The following is a 20,275-nucleotide window of genomic DNA, read 5'->3' as shown; positions in this document are numbered from 1 at the left end:
ACCTGGCGGGCCGGATCAGACTCCTCTGCGGGCCGCATGTGGCCCTCGGGCCGTAGTTTGAAGACCCCTGTTCTATATCATGAAAGGCTAATATGCAAATTAAGAGAACGTTGGAATGACCGGTTGCTATGATGCGCACTGACCACCAGAGGCAGACGCCCAACAGAGGAGCTGGCCCCTGGTGGTCAGCGCGCTCCCACAGGGGGTGGCGGGAATCTCTCACCTCAGGGGATGTCCAACACAAAAAGGTGCAGGCTGGGCTGAGGGAACCCCCACCCGAGGGCATAAATGCAGTGCACCGGGCCTCTAGTGTGTGTGTGTGTGTGTGTGTGTGTGTGTATACATGTATATGAATTTGTGTATGGGTGGAGTCTGATCAGCCTGGCCAGGAAAGGGGACATGGGCGGTTGGCCGGCCTGCCTGCTGGTCGAACTCCTGGTCGAGGGGACCATTTGCACATTAGCCTTTTATTCTATAGGACAGACACTGAGTGGCCAGATTATTATGCGTTCAGAGATCAACATCATCTGTCCACTCAGTGTATGTGTATGTATATATATATATTAGAGGCCCGGTGCATGAATCCGTGCATGGGTGGGGTCCGGCCAGCCTGGCCAGGAAAGGGGACATGGGGGGGTTGGCTGGCCTGCCTGCTGGTCGAACTCCTGGTCGAGGGGACCATTTGCACATTAGCTTTTTATTCTATAGGACAGACACGGAGTGGCCAGATTATTATGCGTTCAGAGATCAACATCATCTGTCCACTCAGTGTATGTGTATGTATATATATTAGAGGCCCGGTGCATGAATTCGTGCATGGGTGGGGTCCGGCCAACCTGGCCAGGGGGAGGGGACATGGGCGGTTGGCCGGCCTGCCTGCCTGCCGGTCGGTCAGACTCCTGGTCGAGGGGACCATTTGCACATTAGCCTTTTATTCTATAGGACAGACACGGAGTGGCCAGATTATTATGCGTTCAGAGATCAACATCATCTGTCCACTCAGTGTATGTGTATGTATATATATTAGAGGCCCGGTGCATGAATTCGTGCATGGGTGGGGTCCGGCCAACCTGGCCAGGGGGAGGGGACATGGGCGGTCGGTCAAACTCCTGGTCGAGGGGACCATTTGCACATTAGCCTTTTATTCTATAGGACAGACACGGAGTGGCCGGATGGTTATGTGCTCACAGCTCATCCTATTCTGGCCACTTGGTGTGTGTCAGCGGAGCCCGGGCCGCAGCGAGGGCGGGCCGGGGGGGGCGCTCACCCGAAGCCCCAGCCGTCGATGGCGCTGGTGAAGACCACGTTGCCCTGGTCCGGGGAGAAGTACAGGTGCGAGTCGTCCGTGTCCTCCAGGCCCGCGCTCCAGTCGTACACTTGCTCGGCCGGGCCGGCCCCCGGCGCCCCGGGTGCCTCGCTCTCTCTCTCCGCTCTCTCCTCTAGGACTTTGGAAGTAAAAAGAGTTCCCGTGAGCGCATTGATCTAGGAGAGATGGTGAGACGGCAGCGTGTCAATCGGGTGCTTGGCGCCCAGGGCGGGAGACCCTGTGACTGAGCGGTGGCTACGCCTAGAACCATCCGTCAGCCGCCGCCTGGGCTCAGGACGCGTTGGCATTGACAACGATATAAACCATTCCGTTTTACCGACCGGTTCTTTCTGACCCAGCAGAGCTAGGCTAAAAGGCTCCTGAACGTCACTCTTTTTTTTTCCTTTTAATTTATATTTTACTGATTTTTTTTAAAATATATTTTATTGATTTTGTACAGAGAAGGGAGAGAGATAGTTAGAAACATCAATGACAGAGAGTCATCGATCAGCTGCCTCTTGCACACGCCCTACTGGGGATTTGCCCGCAACCAAGGCACATGCCCTTGACTGGTATCGAACCCGGGACCTTTCAGTCCCCAAGCCGATGCTCTATCCATTGAGCAAAACCGGTTTCAGCTATATTTTACTGATTTTTTTACAGAGGAAGGGAGAGAGATAGAGAGCTAGAAACGTCGATGAGAGAAAAACATCGACCAGCTGCCTCTTGCACACCCCCTACTGGGGATGTGCCCGCAACTCAGGTACATGCCCTTGGCGGGAATCGAACCTGGGACCTTTCAGTCCGCAGACCGATGCTCTACCACTGAGCCAAACCGGTCTCGGCTCATTTTTTTATTTTTATTTTTTTTAATTTATATTATACTGATTTTTTTTTACAGAAAGGGAGGGAGAGGATAGAGCCATGGTTGGTAAACTGGCGTCCTCATGAGCCACATGCTAGCAAGCTGCGGTTTGTGCTCTGTTGATTAATGAGTTTGTCAACCAATGGGATAGAGAGTTAGAAACATCGAAGAGAGAGAAATATCCTTGGTTGCGGGCACATCCCCAGTAGGGGGTGTGCAGGAGGCAGCTGATGGATGCTTCTCGCTCAGCAATGTTTTTAACTCTCCCTCTCCCTTGTTCTCTGTGATAAATCAATAAAATATATTTTTTAAAAAGAGCATGGCCTCACCTGGGGTCTCAGGTCACACCAGGGCTCATCTCATCGATCTCCCAATAGCCCTTGTGTACCTGTCCGTCTGCCCTCCACACCGGGAGACCTCTGAAAACAGGGACTGACTCTGACCAGTCTGTCATTGCATTCCCCATCTCTAGCATCCAAGAATTCATTTATTCAACATCTATATATATATATATAAAAGCCTTGCCAAAACTGGTTTGGCTCAGCGGTAGAGCGTCGGTCTGCGGACTGAAAGGTCCCAGGTTCGATTCCAGTCAAGGGCATGTACATTGGTTGCGGGCACATCCCCGGTAGGGGGGTGTGCAAGAGGCAGCTGGTTGATGTTTCTCTCTCATCGACGTTTCTAGCTCTCTATCCCTCTCCCTTCCTCTCTATAAAAAAATCAATAAAATATATTAAAAAAAAAAGAAAAAGAAAAAAAAAAAAGGCCTACGCAACCATTCAACTGGTAGTTATGGCGTGCACTGACCACCAGGAGGCAGACGCTCAACGCACAGAATCGTGCACCAGTGGGGTCCCTCGGCCTGGCCTGCAGGGATCAGGCCGGAACCGAGGCAGTCCGACAAACCCCCAAGGGGCCCCGGATTGCAAGAGGGCGCAGGCCAGGCCGAGAGACCCCGCCAGGCCAGGCCGAGAGACCCCGCCAGGCCAGGCCAAGAGACCCCGCCAGTGCACGAATCTGTGCACCAGGCCTCCGGTTTGTAACAATAAAAGTATAATATGGCAGTTAGACCGGATGTCCTTCGGGACGAAGCCCGGCCTGCGAGGGAAGCCCGGGGCCCGGGGGCCAGAGGGCAGCTGGTGCCGGCCACCAGCGGGGGAGGGGGGGGGGGGGGGCAGGCCTGCTCTTGCACAAATTTCCCGCAGCGGGCCTTGCATCTAACTGTGTAAAGCCTGATGAAAAAGATGAATGAACGCTTGAGAGGAGCCATTTCTTCTCAGCACGGCTCATCACAAAACCACACAGCCCCCTAACATCGCCTCCCTGTGGAACCAGAACTACAGGATTTCAAACAAGCCGAAACCGGTTTGGCTCAGTGGATAGAGTGTCGGTCTGCGGACTGAAAGGTCCCGGGTTCGATTCCGGTCAAGGGCACGTACCTTGGTTGCGGGCACATCCCCGGTGGGGGTTGTGCAGGAGGCAGCTGGTCGATGTTTCTCTCTCATCGATGTTTCTAGCTCTCTATCCCTCTCCCTTCCTCTCTGTAAAAAATCAATAAATTAAAAAAAAAAAATTAAAAAAAAAAAAAAAAAGATTTCAAACACGACAGCACGGAAACCCACTGTCCGAGCCTCATGCATGAGGACACGTCCAGAGGGCGGGGACCCGAGAGGAGGCGTGTGCCGCTGACTGCTGTAGTCTGATGATTCCAGCGCGTGGGACTCGTAAGGGGGAGAGTAAGGAAAGTCTAAGGAAGCGAATGTCTCAGAGCCGCGCCTCAGACTCCACAGGGCAACGTCCTTAAAACTCTTCCTCCAGCCCCGATTTCTATTTTATTTATTTATTTATTATTAAATATATTTTATTGATTTTTCGCAGAGAGGAAGAGAGAGGGATAAGAGTTAGAAACATCGATGAGAGAGAGAGCCATCGATCAATTGCCTCTTGCACACCCCCCACTGGGGATGTGCCCGCAACCAAGGTACATGCCCTTGACCGGAATCGAACCCGGGACCCTTCAGTCCACAGGCCGACGCTCCATCCGCTGAGCCACACCGGTCCTGGCTTGAGCCCTGATTTTTAAGTTACCACAGTATAAAGGATGCGATACCTGTTCCAAGATGTTCTTGAGGTGGGAGTAGGCCTCCTGCGGGGTGAACTTCAGCTCCACAATCAGGCGATCGATCTTATTGATCACCAGCACGGGCCGGATGTTTTCGAGCCAGGCCTGGCGCAGAACGGCCTGCGTCTGGTGGAAACGGAAAGGAAAACGGAAAACTCGTGACTGGGACTCGTTAAAGCACGTTAAAGAAATCCTGATTGATAATCAGCTCATTCCTCCCCCCTGGCTGGTTTGGCTCAGTGGGTAGAGCAATGGCCTGCAGACTGAAGGGTCCCAGGTTCGATTCCAGTCAGGGCACATGCCCGGATTGTGGGCTGGATGCCCAGTAGGAGGCGTGCAGGAGGCAGCCGGTCAGTGATTCTCTGTCATCATCGGTATTTCTCTCTCTTTCTTCCTCTCCCTTCTCCCTGAAATCAATATAAATTTGTATAAGTAATAATACAAAAAAAAAATAATAACTAGCCTTGACCCCTGTGGCTCCGTGGATAGAGCGTCGGCCTACGGACTGAAAGGTCCCGGGTTCGATTCCGGTCAAGGGCATGGACCTTGGTTGTGGGCACATTCCCAGTAGGAGGCATGTTGGAGGCAGCTGATGGATGACTCTCTCTCATCGATGTTTCTAACTCTCTATCCCTCTCTTTCTCTCTGTAAAGAAATCAATAACATATATTTTTTAAAAAAAAATAAATCTGAAGTTAAAGTCATCTTAAAAACTTAGGTGAGGTAACACCATCACAGACTGCAATGTTGTCAAATGTAAAATGTAAAACCAGTGATTGTCAGTGAAATTTGTTTTTTAAATATATTTTATTGATTTTTTACAGAGAGGAAGAAAAAGAGATAGAGAGCTAGAAATGTCGATGAGAGAGAAACACCAACCAGCTGCCTCTTGCACTACCCCTACCGGGGATGTGCCTGCAACCAACACACATGCCCCTGACCGGAATCGAACCTGGGACCCTTGTCCGCAGACCGATGCTCTACCCACTGAGCCAAACCGGTTTCGGCTTTTTCATTTCTTTTTCAAAGGATATATCTTTATTGATTTCAAAGAAGGAGGAGAGAGAAACATCCATAATGAGAGAGAATCATGGATCGACTGCCTCCTGCACGCCCCACACTGGAAATCGAGCCCGCAACCCGGGCCTGTGCTGCTGACCGGTATTGAACCCGGGACCCTCCAGTCCGCAGGCGGACACTCTATCCCCGGGGCCACGCTGGCCGGGGCTGTCAGTCAGTGAAGTGCCTACTACGTGCACACGGCCACGCACAGTCAGCTCCTCTCCCCGCCTCCCCTCCCCTCCCCGGCTACACGTGTCCGCACCACAGCACAGCCCCGTACCTGCGGGCAGACGCCCTCCACGGCGTCCACCACGATGATGCACCCGTCGCAGATGCGCACGGCCGTGGACACCTCGGAGGAGAAGTCCACGTGGCCCGGGGAGTCGATGAGGTTGATGAGGTACTCCTCGGCACCTGGAGCGGAACGGGAGGGGGGACGGACGGACGCCGTCAGCCCTGCGGGTACACGAGGCGCTGCCTCGAGGCTCCCCCGCAGCTGCTGGCTCCCAATAGCGTCTGTGTAATATATTCGGACTCGCCCTGGCTGGGTTGTTCAGTGGTTAGTGTCGGCCGTGGGAGCGAAGGGCTGTGAGCTCATTATTATTATTTTTTTTTTTAAATACATTTTTATTAGAGGGCCAGTGCACAGATTCGTGCACAGGTGGGGTGCCTGGCCGGTGATTGGGGCTGATGGGTGCCATCTTGCCCAATGCTGACCGGAGTGATTGCGGGGCTGGCTGCTAGGGTGGTACCGTGGGAGGTTGGCCAGCCGGGGAGGTACCACAGGAGGGCTCCAGGGTGTGTCCAGTCTGCCTTACCCAGTCCTGATGGGCCGGACCCCAGCAGCAAGCTAACCTACTGGTTGGAGCATCTGCCGCCCCCTGGTGGTCAGTGAGTGTCATAGCGACTGGTGGAACGGTCGAACAATCAAATGAAGGGTCGGACACTTAGCATATTACGCTTTTATAACATAGGGTTGATTTCAGAGAGAAAAGGAGAGGGAGAGAGGAACACCAATGAGAGAGAATCATTAATCTGACAGCCTCCTACATGCCCCCTACACGGTTCAGTGGATAGAGCATTGGCCTGGAGGCTGAAGGGTTCCAGGTTTTTTTTGTTTTGTTTTAAAAATATATATTTTATTGATTTTTTAAAAAAATATATTTTATTGATTTTGTACAGAGAGGAAGGGAGAGAGATAGAGAGTTAGAAACATCGACGAGAGAGAGTCATCGATTGGCTGCCTCTTGCACACCCCCTACTGGGGATATGCCCGCAACCAAGGTACATGCCCTTGACCAGAATCGAACCCGGGACCTTTCAGTCCCCAAGCCGACGCTCTATCCATTGAGCCAAACGGGTTTCGGCTATTTTATTGATTTTTTTACGAAGAGGAAGGGAGAGGGATAGAGAGCTAGAAACATCGATGAGAGAGAAACATCGACCAGCTGCCTCCTGCACACCCCCCATCGGGGATGTGCCCGCAACCAATGTACCTGCCCTTGACAGGAATCGAACCTGGGACCCTTCAGTCCGCAGGCCGACGCTCTACCCACTGAGCCACACCGATTTCGGCCCAGGTTCTATTCCGGTCAAGGGGCACAGGCCTGGGTTGCGGGCTTGATCTCCAGTAGGGGGCGTGCAGGAGGCAACTGATCCATGATTCTCTCACATCATGGATGTTTCTCCCTCCCTCTCTCCCTCTCCTTTCCGACATCAATAAAAATACATTAAAGGGAAAAGAAGGGAGAGACGGCCTTACCCTGTGCGTAGTGCAGGGAGATGGCGCTGGACTTCATGGTGATGCCCCGGATCTGCTCGTCCTCTCGGCTGTCCATGTACCGCAGCTGCACAAGGGAACAGAACACGGGCGCCCTCACTCCCCACGGACTGACCCGGCACAGTCAAGCGGGACGATCAAGACTTTGGTGTTGGGTGCTTACTTTTTTTATTTTTTATTTTATTGAATTTTACATTTTTTATTTTATTATTTTTAAAAATATATATTTTATTGATTTCTTACAGAGAGGAAGGGAGAGAGATAAGAGAGCTAGAAACGTTGATGAGAGAGAAACATCGACCAGCTGCCTCTTGCACACTCCCTACCGGGGATGTGCCCGCAACCAAGGTACATGCCCTTGACCGGAATCGAACCCGGGACCCTTCAGTCCGCAGACCAATGCTCTACCACTGAGCCACACCGGTTTCGGCACATTTTTTATTTTATTGATTCCCGTCAAGGGCTTGTCCCTCAGTTGCAGGCTCAATCCCTGGCCCCGCAACTGAGAGGCAACCAATCAACAAAGTCTCTCTCACATGGATGTTTCTCTCTCTGTGGCTCTCCCCCTCCCTTCCACTCTCTCTAAAAATCAATGGGAAGCCGAAACCAGTGTGGCTCAGTGGATAGAGCGTCGGCCTGCGGACTGAAGGGTCCCCGGTTCGATTCCGGTCAAGGGCATGTACCTCGGTTGCGGGCACATCCCCAGTAGGGGGTGTGCAGTAGGCAGCTGGTCGATGTTTCTCTCTCATTGATGTTTCTAGCTCTCTATCCCTCTTCCTTCCTCTCTGTAAAAAATAAAAAATAATAAATAAATAAAATAAAAATAATAAAAATTAATGGGAAAAATATCCTCAGGTGAGGATGAACCAAAATCAACACCAATACCCTAACCCAAGGGACAGCAAACTCACTAGTCCACAGAGCTAACCATCAACAGGACAACGATTGACATTTCTTTGGAAAGCCACGTTTTATTTTTTTTATTTTTATTTTTTTTAAATATATTTTCTTGATTTTTTACAGAGAGGAAGGGAGAGAGCTAGAGAGCTAGAAACGTCGATGAGAGAGAAACATCGACCAGCTGCCTCTTGCACACCCCCCACTGGGGATGTGCCTGCAACCAACATACATGCCCTTGCCCGGAATCGAACCTGAGACTTTTCAGTCCGCAGGCCGACGCTCTATCCACTGAGCCACACCAGTTTCGGCTAAACTTAAACTTCTTCTAACGCCACTTCTTCAACACAGACTCGCCCAGGCCGTTGGTAATTTATTTATTTATTTTTATTTTTTTATTTTTGCTTTTCCCCCTCAAAACACTCAACTCAGCTGCCTGGGGAGAGTCTCTCTGTCTGGAAAATGGCCACAGGGTGCTAGGGCATGGCCTGACGTGTGGCGCTTACGGACTGCTGAGCACACAGCAGAGGGTTCACCGCACGGCAGAGGCTCATGCTCGCTGACAGGCAACATGTGCCCGTCGACTACGATGACATACCTTGCCTGCCAGGCGGCTGGAGATGATCCCGTTGCTGGATATGAGGCAGTCGGCCAGGGTCGTTTTGCCTGTTAAAGTAACAGCATTCAGTTAAACCTACTGATTTTTTTTTTTTTTTATAAATATATTTTATTGATTTTTTACAGAGAGGAGGAGAGAGGGATAGAGAGCTAGAAACGTCGCTGAGAGATGAAAATCGACCAGCTGCCCTCTTGCACACCCCCCACCAGGGATGTGCCCGCAACCAAGGTCCATGCCCTTGACCGGAATCGAACCCGGGACCTTTCAGTCCGCAGGCTGATGCTCTATCCACTAAGCCACACCGGTTTCGGCAACACTCAAGTTTTAACACTCAAATTCTCATTTAGAAAACAAGGCAACACGCCAGAATGCAAATCACGGGCCAGCTGCCTTTATTTGCAAAGTTTCACCGAGTCAGTCTCAGACATCAAAGGCCGGAAGTCCCGCCCCTCATCCCGAAGACACCCCCCCCCCCCCCCCCCCGGAGGTTGGGGGGGCGGACCCTGCCTCCCGGACCCGGACCTGGACAGGCACCCTGGCTGCTCCTCACCGTGGTCCACGTGCGCCAGCACGCAGATGTTCCTGATGTTCGCGGGGTTCCGCTGCAGCTGCACCATCTTCTCCAAGCTATTGGGCACCATGGCTGCCTGAAGGGAGAGGGCACAGGGACTGATGCCAGGGGGTGCCTTTAGCTCCAGGGCTGGGCGTTCAAATCATTAAAATGAAATAAAATAAAATAATGTAATGAAATAAAAAATAAAATAAATAATAAATTTAAAAAAATAATAATAATAAACAGGTAAAATAAGTTAAAATAAAAAAATTAAATAAATCAAAAAAATAGAATAAGCAAAATAAATAATAAACAAGTAAAATAAGTTAAAATAAAATAAAATAAAAAACAAAATAAGCAAAATAAAATAAACAAGTAAAATAAGTTAAAATAAAATAAATAAAAAATAAAATAAGCAAAATAAAATGATAAACAAGTAAAATAAAATAAGTTAAAATAAAATAAATAGGTTAAAATAAACTAAAATAAAAAATAAAATAAAAATAAAGTAAAATAAAATAGATAAAATAAAACAATAAAAAGTAAAGTAAAATAAAATCTAAAATGAAATAATAAAATAAAATCGCTGGGAGGTGCGGATGGGACAGCTCGGGTGCCGCACCCCGGAAGTCGATGGAAGTTCCCGGGAGAAGGGACACCGCACCCACCGCGGCCCAAGTCCGGGCGCCGCCCTGACGGGCACACCTGTCCGACCCGGCGTCGGGGCGGCACCTGCCCCACCCGGTGTGGGGGCGGCTGCGAGGCACCCTGGGGCGCTGGGTGGGGGGGGGTGCTGGGTGCGGGGTGCACGGAGGGGACCCCGGGGCGCCCCCCAACGCCGCCGCCGCCTCCCCGCCCCGCACTCACCCCGCACGCGCTTCCCGGGGGAAACGCCCGCGGCCGGGCCGGCCCACGGCGCCTGAGGGAAAGTTTGGGGTCCCGCGCCCCCGAACCCCGCTGGCCCGGCACTGGGGTCCCGCGCCCCCTTCCCCTCCGCGGAGGGCGCACCCCAAGTCTCCGCCCCCTTCGCCTCAGCGCGTGGGAACCGGGCCCCCGCGGGGAAGCGGCCCGTCCCCTCCCGGCGCCCGGGTCCCCCCGCCCTCCTTCCCCCGCCCACCCGCCGCCGGGGACCCCGAAGCCCCGCGCGGGGGGCGCGCCCACCTGTTGGGAACCCTCGCCGGGTCGCACACGCGCGTCAGAGGCGCCCGGAGCTCCGCGGGGGCACTGCGCCTGCGCGTGGGGCGGCGCGGGGCGGGGTTTGGGGACGCGCGACGTCGGCCCCGCGCGCGCTGACGTTACCGCGTCCATCTCCCGGGCGCCGCGTTGCCTGGGCGACGGCGGGCGCGTCGGAACTAGGGCAGCGGCTGCCCAGAGGCCCGCGCAGTGGACCCGGCGGGCGGAGAGCATGCGGAGCTGGTGCCTGTGTCAGATCTGTACGTGCGGGTGAGTGAGCGGCGGCCCGGGCCGGGTTTACACGCGATTTATTTTTTATTTTTATTTTTATTTTTTTAAAAATACATTGTATTGATTTTTTTACAGAGAGAAAAGGAGAGAGATAGAGAGCTAGAAATGTCGATGAGAGAGAATCATCGATCAGCTGCCTCTTGCACACCCCCTACTGGGGATGTGCCCGCAACCAAGGTACATGCCCTTTACCAGAATTGAACCTGGGACCCTTCAGTCCACAGGCTGATGCTCTATCCAGTGAGCTAAACCGGTTTTGGCTATTTTTTATTTTAAAAAAATATATTTTATTTTGCATATAAGCAAAACCAATGGACGAAAAACTCGGGGGGGGGGAGGGCATGTATGGGCGTGGGGGAGGGCAATGGAAAAATATGTACACATATAATACCTTAATAAAAAATAAATTAAAAAAATAAAAATAAAATTTATTTTATTGATTGTTTACAGAGAGGATGGAAGAGGGATAGAGAGCTAGAAACATTGATGAGAGAGAATCATCGATCAGCTGCCTCTTGCACACCCCTTACTGGGGATTGAGCCCACAACCCCAGGCTTGTGCCCTTGGCTGGAATTGAACCTGGGACCTTTCAGTCCGCAGGCGGAGGCTCTATCCACTGAGCCAAACCAGCTAGGGCAATGTGGTTTATTTTTTATTTTTATTTTTTAAAAATATATTTTATTGATTTTTTTTTTTTTTTTTACAGAAAGGAAGGAAGAGGGATAGGGTGTTAGAAACATCTGGATGAGAGAGAAACATCGACCAGCTGCCTCCTGCACACCCCCCACTGGGGATGTGCCCGCAACCAAGGTACATGCCCTTGACCGGAATCGAACCCGGGACCCTTAAGTCCGCAGGCCAATGCTCTACCCACTGAACCATACCGTTTTCAGCACTTTTTTTTTTTTTTTTTTTAATTATAAGGGAAGGAAAAGAAAGATCGAGGAAATGGAATAGAACAGATCGGTGTGCAATTTTTTTTTCTTAATATATTTTTACTAGAGGCCTGACGCACGAAAATTTGTGCAAGAGTAGGCCTTCCTTCCCTCTGCTGCTGGCACCAGCTTCCCTCCAGCACCCGGGACCCATCCTGGCTTCCCTCGGGCCACCTGCAGGCACCCTGGACCCTGCAGCTTCCCTCCAGCCCCTGCTTCCTCAGGAAGGACGTCTGGTCTAATTAGCATATTACTCTTTTATTTATTTTTATTTTCTTAATATATTTTATTGATTTTTTTTTTTACAGAGAGGAAGAGAGAGGGATAGAGAGTCAGAAACATCGATGAGAGAGAGTCATCGACCAGCTGCCTCTTGCACACCCCCTACTGGGGTTGTTCCCGCAACCAAGGTACATGCCCTTGACAGGAATCGAACCTGGGACCTATCCACTGAGCCAAACTGGTCTCGGCAGCATATTACCCTTTTATTATTATGGATTGATCTCAGAGAGGAAGGGAGAGAGAGAGATCAAAACATCCATGATGAGAGAGAGTCATGGATGATCGGCTGCCTCCTGCATGCCCCACACTGGGGAATCGAGTCTGTAAACCCTGACCCGGACCCTGACCTGAATCTAAGAGTGACCTCCTGGTTGCTAGGTAGAGGCTCAACTACTGAGCCACGTCCCTCCCAGCCTTCAGACCCCCAGACTCCTTCCCAAGGTGTGCAATTCTTGAGTTTTCAATCCGTTTTGGGCTTCTTTCAGTCTCCCTATCCTCCTTCCCCCTCCAAAGCGGCTCTGGGTCCGAGTGACCAGAAAGGCAGTAGTGGCCACCTTGAGGCCCAGGACTGCGCTGTGAGTCCTGCCTAGCAACCCTCCGCGCCTGGCAACCGTCCTCTGGGCGTGGCCGTTCACCCAGGGATTAGAGAGCGCTGGCTACGTCAATGTTACCAGCAGGCCCCGCCCTCCTTTTTTTTTTTTAATATATTTTTATTGATTTTTTACAGAGAGGAGGAGAGAGGGATAGAGAGCTAGAAATGTCGATGAGAGAGAAACATCAACCAGCTGCCTCCTGCACACCCCCCACCGGGGATGTGCCCACAACCAATGTACATGCCCTTGACCGGACCTTTCAGTCCGCAGGCCTATGCTCTATCCACTGAACCAAACAGGTTTCTGTAAAAAAAAAATAAATAAATAAATAAATAAAATCAATAAAATATATATATTTTTTTAAATATATTTTATTGATTTTTTACAGAGAGGAAGGGAGAAGGATAGAGAGCTAGAAACATCGATGAGAGAGAAATATCCATCCGCTGCCTCTTGCACACCGCCCACCGAGGATGTGCCCGCAACCAAGGTACATGCCCTTGACCGGAATCGAACCCGGGATCTTTCAGTCCGCAGGCCGACGCTCAGTGAGTCTATCCACTGAGCCACACCGGTTTCGGCTAGGCTTTTATTCTATAGGGTAAGTGGAGGTATTTTTCTGGCGTATAAGACGACCCCCTAATTTTTACAGTTAAAACATAGGTTTAGGCCTATATTCGCTGTATAAGACTACCCCCCACTTCAAAGAAAAGACTTACTTTGCCGTCAAGATCTGCAGGTAATTTTTTGTGCAATTTTGGTCTTTTGCCCCCGATTTTCGGTTGACTTTTTTTTGTTTCAAAAGTCGTCTTATACGCCGGAAAATACGGTACGTGAAAAGGTTCATTAACATGTGGGCCATGAATCTGAGACCTGGGCACGCGCTCTGACCGAACGAGAGACCTTTTAGGGCCCTGAAGGATAGATCTCAACTGACTGAGCCAGGCCAGTGGAAGGCTGTTTGTTCTGTTTGGAGTAAAGCTGCTTTAAAAAATTTATTTATTTATTTATTTATTTATTATTATTATTATTTTATTTTATTTTTTTAATATATTTTGCCGAGACCGGTTTGGCTCAATGGATAAAGCGTCGGCTTGGGGACTGGAAGGTCCCGGGTTCGATTCCGGTCAAGGGCATGTACCTTGGTTGCGGGCATATCCCCGGTAGGGGGTGTGCAAGAGGCAGCTGATCGATGACTCTCTCATTGATGATTCTAGCTCTCTATCTCTCTCCCTTCCTCTCTGTACAAAATCAATAAAATATATTTATAAAAAAATAAAATAAATTAAAAAAATATATATTTTATTGATTTTCCACAGAGAGGAAGGGAGAGAGATAGAGAGCCAGAAACATGGATGGGAAAGAAACATTCATCAGCTGCCTCCTGCACACGCCCCACTGGGGATGTGCCCGCAACCAAGGTCCATGCCCTTGACCGGAATTGAACCCGGGACCTTTCAGTCTGCAGGCCGACGCTCTATCCATTGAGCCACACCAGCTTCGGCTGCTTTCAAAAATTTAAACAAAACCCGTGTTTGAAGGAGAAGATAACCTTTCCCGTTTGGTTTCTCGTCTGCCCAGGCGCCACCGCTGCCCGCATGGAACCACGAGGATTTACGAGAACTCTGGCGCCTTTTGCCCCACGACGGAGTATCTGGAAAGCTACCCCACGTATGGCCACGTCCCCCCAGCCCAGAGCCTCAAGCCCAGGCCAGACGCCCCGGCGGACCGCGGTCAGATGGAAGGGATCACGACCTTTAAGTAAATACGGAGCAGCCCCCTGCCTTCCTCCTCTTCCTCCCGGCTGTCCTGGGTCCGAGTAACGTTGCTGAACTCCTCGGTGGACGGACTCAGGAAGCCATCCCATCACAGAAAGCTAGCTGAGTCATCCTGTGAGAAAATAAAACAAACAAAAAACAACAACAACAACAGAAAGATGAGGATTGAGTTTGAATGACAGTCAATGAGCAGGGAAATAGACGTTCTATTGAGATGATTGACCTGCTAAAAATCCCTCGTATCTTATCTGTTTTTTTCTACTGTCACTATGACCGGGGAAGCATAGTGTTCTGACTGTTCAATCTGCGGCTACTCTGACCTCCTTTCTCTACTTTGGCCTGCCAAGGTGATCTTCTTTATTTTTATTTTTCTAAATTATTATTATTATTATTATTTAATATATTTTATTGATTTTTTTTACAGGGAGGAAGGGAGAGGGATAGAGAGCTAAAAACATCAATGAGAGAGAAACATCGACCAGCTGCCTCCTGCACACCCCCTACTGGGGATGTGCCCTCAACCAATGTATTAATACATGCCCTTGACCGGAATTGAACCTGGGACCCTTCAGTTCGCAGGCTGACGCTCTATCCACTGAGCCAAACCGGTTTCGGCAAGATGATTTTTTATTTTATTTTATGTATTTATTTATTTATAATATATCTTATTGATTTTTCACAGAGAGGAAAGGAGAGGGATAGAGAGCTAGAAACATCGATGAGAGAGAGACATCGACCAGCTGCCTCCTGCACACACTCCACCGCGGATGTGCCTGCAACCAATGTACATGCCCTTGACTGGAATCGAACCTGGGACCCTTGAGTCTGCAGACCGACTCTCTATCCACTGAGCCAAATCGGTTTTGGCGCAAGATGATTTTTTAAAAAAATTCAAATCTAATCCTTTCGCCTCTCTGCTTAAAATACTGTTATACTTTCTGTTTTTTAAAATATATTTTTATTTAAATATAAACAATCCAGGACTGCTGGCTCCCAACTGCTCGCCTGCCTGTCTTCCTGATTGCCCCTAACCACTTCTGCCTGCAGCCTGATCACCCCCTAACCACTCCCTACCAGCCTCATTGATGCCAAACTGCTTCCCTGTCAGCCTGTTTGCCCCTAACTGCCCTTCCCTGCAGGCCTGGTCACCCTAATTGCCCTCCCCTGCAGGCTTGATTACCCATAACTGCCCTCCCTTGCAGACCTGGTCCCTCCCAACTGCCCTTCCCTGGTGGCCTGGTTTCTCCCAACTGCCCTCCCCTGCTGGCCATCTTGTGTCCACATGGGGGCAGCCATCTTTGACCACATGGTGGTGTCCATCTTTGAGTGTTGGAGTGATGGTCAATTTGCATATCACTCTTTTATTAGATAGGATATACACTAGAAGCCTGGTGCATGAAATTTGTGCACTTAGTGGGGGTCTCTCAGCCCAGCCTGTACCCTCTCAGAGTCTGGGACCCCTCAGGGGATGTCTGATGCCAGCTTAGGCCTGGGGACGGGGCATCCAATAGGGTCTAAGCCGGCAGTCAGTCATCCCTTTCATAGTCCAGGGTTCTCACCATCCAGGACGCAGCCACTGTGCTCACCAGTCGTGAGCCTGGCTTTTGGCTGACCGACACTCCCACCTTCGTGGCAATGCTAAGGAGAAGCAATCCCCACTCTGGCCCAGTGGCACTCCCCCTGTGGGAGCACACTGACCACCAGGGGGCAGCTCCTGCATTGAACGTCCGCCCCCTGGTGGTCAGTGCGTATCATAGCGACCGGTCGTTCTGCTGTTCGGTTGATTTGCATATTAGGGCTTTGTTATATAGGGTCTTTATTTATTTATTTATTTTTAAAATATATTTTATTGGCCGAGACCGGTTTGGCTCAGTGGATAGAGCGTCGGCTTGGGGACTGAAGGGTCCCGAGTTCGATTCCGGTCAAGGGCATGTACCTTGGTTGCGGGCATATCCCCGGTAGGGGGCGTGCAAGAGGCAGCTGATCGATGAGTCTCTCTCATCGATGTTTCTAACTCTCTATCTTTCTCCCTTCCTCTCTGCATAAAATCAATAAAATATATTTAAAAAAATATATATATATATATTTTTTATTGATTTTTTTTTTTTTTTTTTACACAGCTGCCTCTTGTATGCCCCCTATCGGGGATGTGCCCGCAACCAAGGCATATGCCCTTGACCGGAATCGAACCCGGGACCTTTCAGTCCATAAACCCATGCTCTATCCACTGGGCCACACCGGTTTCGGCTCGAGGGTCTTTATTGATTCCAGACAGAAAGGGGAAAAGGGAAACCTCCATGAGGAGAGAGAATCATGGATCGGCTGCCTCCTGCACGCCCCCCGCTGGGGATGGAGCCTGCAACCTGGGCATGTGCCCTGACCAGGAATTGAATGATTCCTGGTTGCTAGGATGACGCTCAGCCACTGAGCGGTGTTACCAGTCCTCATTTCGTTTCCCATAGAGCTCATACCGACCGCACGGCTGAGGTGAGGTCTAGAGTCAGCAGGAGTCTGCCCCCGAAAGGCTGACATGACTCCGGACACGTCACATGTCCTGAGGACACGTCCGATGAATAAAAGCGCCCTTTCCCCTTCCTGCCTCCTTCTAAAAGATTTCTTTGGTCCTGGCTGGTGTTGGCTCCGTGGATAGAGCGTCGGCCTGCAGACGGGAGGGTCCCGGGTTTGATTCCGGTCCAGGGCAGATGCTTGGGTGGCAGGAGCTGCCCCCTGGTGGTCAGTGCGCTGTGACAGCCAACCTCCCATAGTCCCTCCCCCTTGGCCGGCCAGCCAGCCCGCCCAGATCAGCCCCAATTGCCCACCAGGCCGAGGGACACCTCCCCCTGCCGGCGCATGAATTCGTGCACCAAGCCTCTAGTTATAAATAAAAGGATCGGCCGAAGCCGGTGTCGCTCAATGGATAGAGCGTCGGTCTGCGGACTGAAGGGTTCCGGGTTCGATTCCAGTCAAGGGCATGTACCTTGGTTGCGGGCACATCCCCAGTAGGGGGTGTGCAAGAGGCAGCTGATCGATGAGTCTCTCTCATCGATGTCTCTAGCTCTCTATCTCTCTCCCTTCCTCTCTGTGGAAAATCAATAAAAAAATATATATTAAAAATAAATAAATAAGTAAAAAATAAAAGGATCGGCCGAAACCGGTGTGGCTCAGTGGTAGAGCGGCGGTCTGCGGACTGAAAGGTCCTAGGTTCGATCCTGGTCAGGGGCACGTACCTTGGTTGCGGGCACATCCCCGGTAGCGGGTGTGCAGGAGGCAGCTGGTCGATGTTTCTCTCTCATCGATGTCTCTAGCTCTCTATCTTCCTCTCCCTTCCTCTCTGTGGAAAATCAATAAAATATATTAAAAAATAAAAATAAAAGGATCGGGGCCGGGACTGGTTTGGCTCAGTGGATAGAGCGTCGGCCTGCGGACTGAAAGGTCCCGGGTTCTATTCCAGTCAAGGGCATGTACCTTGGTTGTGGGCACATCCCCAGTGGGGAGTGTGCAGGAGGCAGCTGATCGATGATTCTCTCTCATCGATGTTTCTAACTCTCTATCCCTCTCTCTTCCTCTCTGTAAAAAATCAATAAAATATATTAAAAAATAAAAATAAAAAAAAATAAAAGGATCGGGGAGGCCATGCGTCCAACGTGTGTCTTTCAGGTCGGATTACCGCCCCCACGAGATGGTCCCGCGGCCTCGCCACCTCCCGGAAGAATACAAACCCCGGTCGGGGGACATTGACCTCGACACCACCTACAGGCGGGACTTCAACCCGCACCCCGCGCAGCCCGTGGCCGTAGTCCGGCCCCCGGAGGGACGGCACGTTCCGAAAGGGAAGCTGGACACCGTCCCCACCTACAAAGGTAACCCCGTCTCGGAAAGGACACAGCCAGCCGAAACCGGTGCGGCTCAGTGGATAGGGCGTCGGCCTGCGGACTGAAGGGTCCCGGGTTCGATTCTGGTCAAGGGCATGGACTTTGGTTGCCGGCACATCCCCAGTGGGGGGGGCGTGCAGGAGGCAGCTGATCGATGTCTCTTTCCCATCGATGTTTCTGGCTCTCTCTCTCCCTTCCTCTCTGTGAAAAAAATCAATAAAATATATATATAAAAAATAAAAAATAAAAAAAAAGGACAGAGCCAGCCTGCCCGGCATGGCTCGGTGCCTGAGCGTCGACCTGTGTCACGTTCAATTCCCCGTCAGGGCACAGGCCCAGGTTGTAGGTTTGATCCCCAGTGTGGGGCGTGCAGGAGGCAGCTGATCCGTGAGTCTCTCTCATCATGGATGTTTCTCCCATCTCCCTCTCCCTTCCTCTCTGAAAACAATAAACACACACACACACACACACACACACACACACACACACACGCTGGAGGACTACTACATGAAATTCGTGCGGGGTGGGGGGGTGGAGAATATCCCTCAGCCCAGCTTGCACCCTCTCCAATCTGGGACTCTCTCAGGGGATGTCTGGCTGCCAGTTTAGTGGGATCGGGCCTAAACTGGCAGTCGGACATCCCTCTCACAGTCCAGGACTGCTGGCTCCCAACTGCTCGCCTGCCTGCCTTCCTGATTGCCCCTAACCGCTTCTGCCTGCCAGCCTGGTCACCCCAACTGCCCCTCCCCCTCCAACTGCCCCCCACCCCCCGCGGGCCTAGTCGCCCCCTAACCGCTCCCCTGCCAGCCTGACCGCCCCTAACCACTCCCCTGCCAGCCTGATCGCCCCCTCACCGCTCCCCTGCCAGCCTGCTGGGTGCCTAGCTGCTCCCCTGCCAGCCTGTTTACCCCCCAACTTCCCACCTCTGCCGGCCTGGTCGCCCCTAACTGTCCTCCCCTGCAGGCCTGGTCCCTTCCAACTTCCCTCCCCTCCTGCCCTAATCACCCACAATTTGCCCTCACCTTCTGGCCGCCATCTTGTGGCAGCCATCTTGTTTTGGAGTGATGGTCAATTTGCATATTACTCTTTTTTTTTTAATAAACTTTTATTTTTTAAAAAAAATATTTTATTGATTTTGTACAGAGAGGAAGGGTGAGAGAGATAGAGAGTTAGAAACATCGATGAGAGAGAGTCATCGATCAGCTGCCTCTTACACACCCCCTACTGGGGATATGCCCACAACCAAGGTCCATGCCCTTGACCGGAATCGAACCCAGGTCCCTTCAGTCCCCAAGCCGACGCTCTATCCACTGAGCCACACCGGTTTTGGCAATTTTTGCATATCACTCTTTTATTAGATGGTCTGTTTTTCTCTCTCTCCCCCTCCCCCTTCCTCTCTGCCACCAAATCACCTCTCTCTCTCTCTCTCTCTCTCTCTCTCTCTCTCTCTGTCTCTCTCTCTCTCCAGACGATTACAGAGCGTGGGAACTTCAGAAGAGCCGCCTATACAAGCCGGAGTGCGCGTACCAGCCCCCGACGGTGAAGTTCGGGAACCCCACCACCTTCCAGGAGGACTTCGTGCCCCGGGCCGCCCCGGGGCCCCGGCAGAGCTTCCGGCCGGGCGCCCCGGCCCCGGGCCCCGCAGCCCCCTTCCTCGGCCTCACCAGCCACCGCCTGGACTTCGTGCCCCACGCGCTCGGCCCCAGGCCCGCGCCCGCCCGGCCCAGGCCCGCCCCCCGGCCCAGCCCCCAGCCCTTCCAGGGCAGGAGCGCAACCCAGGAGGACTTCCCGGAGTGGGCGGCCTACCGCCCGCGGGCGGCCCTGCGGCCCCAGCCGCAGATGCCCGTCCTCTCCTCGGCGGCGGGGGCGTTCGACGGGGTGAGCACCTTCCGGGCCCACTACCTGCCCCACGAGCCGGTGCCCAGGGACAGCTGCAAGCCCGCCCCGGCCCCCGTGCACGGCTCCGGCCCCTTCCAGGACCAGACCTCGTACTCCACCGACTTCGTCCCCAGGAAGCAGGAGGTCTGCCCGGCCAGCTTCCCGTCCCCACCCGGGTACGTCTTCGAGGCGGCCAACTCCCGGGGCCACCGGTTCTTCCGCAGGGTCGCGCCCGCAGCCTCCTCCAGGCGGGCCTCCTAGATTGCAG

The 20,275-nt window shown here is 51.9% G+C and overlaps 2 protein-coding genes across 3 annotated transcripts in view; one reads left to right on the top strand and one right to left on the bottom strand.

Annotated features, from left to right (window-relative positions):
• EFL1 (elongation factor like GTPase 1) overlaps positions 1-10,452 on the bottom strand; it is a 41,059-nt gene extending 30,607 nt beyond the window's left edge. Inside the window, exons 1-7 of one of the 2 annotated variants that reach the window (XM_084869056.1) lie at positions 10,366-10,452; positions 9,202-9,298; positions 8,631-8,698; positions 7,118-7,202; positions 5,636-5,769; positions 4,282-4,419; positions 1,268-1,482 (exon numbers count right to left, since the gene is read on the bottom strand). In XM_084869056.1, coding sequence (XP_084725182.1) covers positions 1,268-1,482; positions 4,282-4,419; positions 5,636-5,769; positions 7,118-7,202; positions 8,631-8,698; positions 9,202-9,292 — 731 coding nt within the window. In that variant the 5' untranslated portion in view covers positions 9,293-9,298; positions 10,366-10,452. Of the gene's footprint in view, positions 1-1,267; positions 1,483-4,281; positions 4,420-5,635; positions 5,770-7,117; positions 7,203-8,630; positions 8,699-9,201; positions 9,352-10,365 lie in introns of both variants that reach the window. The other variant, XM_084869057.1, reaches the window with a different exon arrangement.
• Positions 10,453-10,552: 100 nt separating this feature from the next.
• SAXO2 (stabilizer of axonemal microtubules 2) lies at positions 10,553-20,275 on the top strand. Its single transcript, XM_084869259.1, has 4 exons — positions 10,553-10,647; positions 14,061-14,240; positions 17,915-18,117; positions 19,598-20,275. Exons 1-4 carry the CDS (start codon positions 10,610-10,612, stop codon positions 20,266-20,268), a joined length of 1,092 nt encoding a protein of 363 aa, XP_084725385.1. The 5' UTR covers positions 10,553-10,609; the 3' UTR covers positions 20,269-20,275.

The sequence above is a fragment of the Pipistrellus hanaki genome (genome assembly GCF_964339955.1).
Source record: "Pipistrellus hanaki genome assembly, chromosome: 21".
Classification (NCBI taxonomy): domain Eukaryota; kingdom Metazoa; phylum Chordata; class Mammalia; order Chiroptera; family Vespertilionidae; genus Pipistrellus; species Pipistrellus hanaki.
The sequence above is the reverse complement of the archived record's forward strand: the minus strand, read 5'-3'. Positions and strand labels throughout refer to the sequence as shown.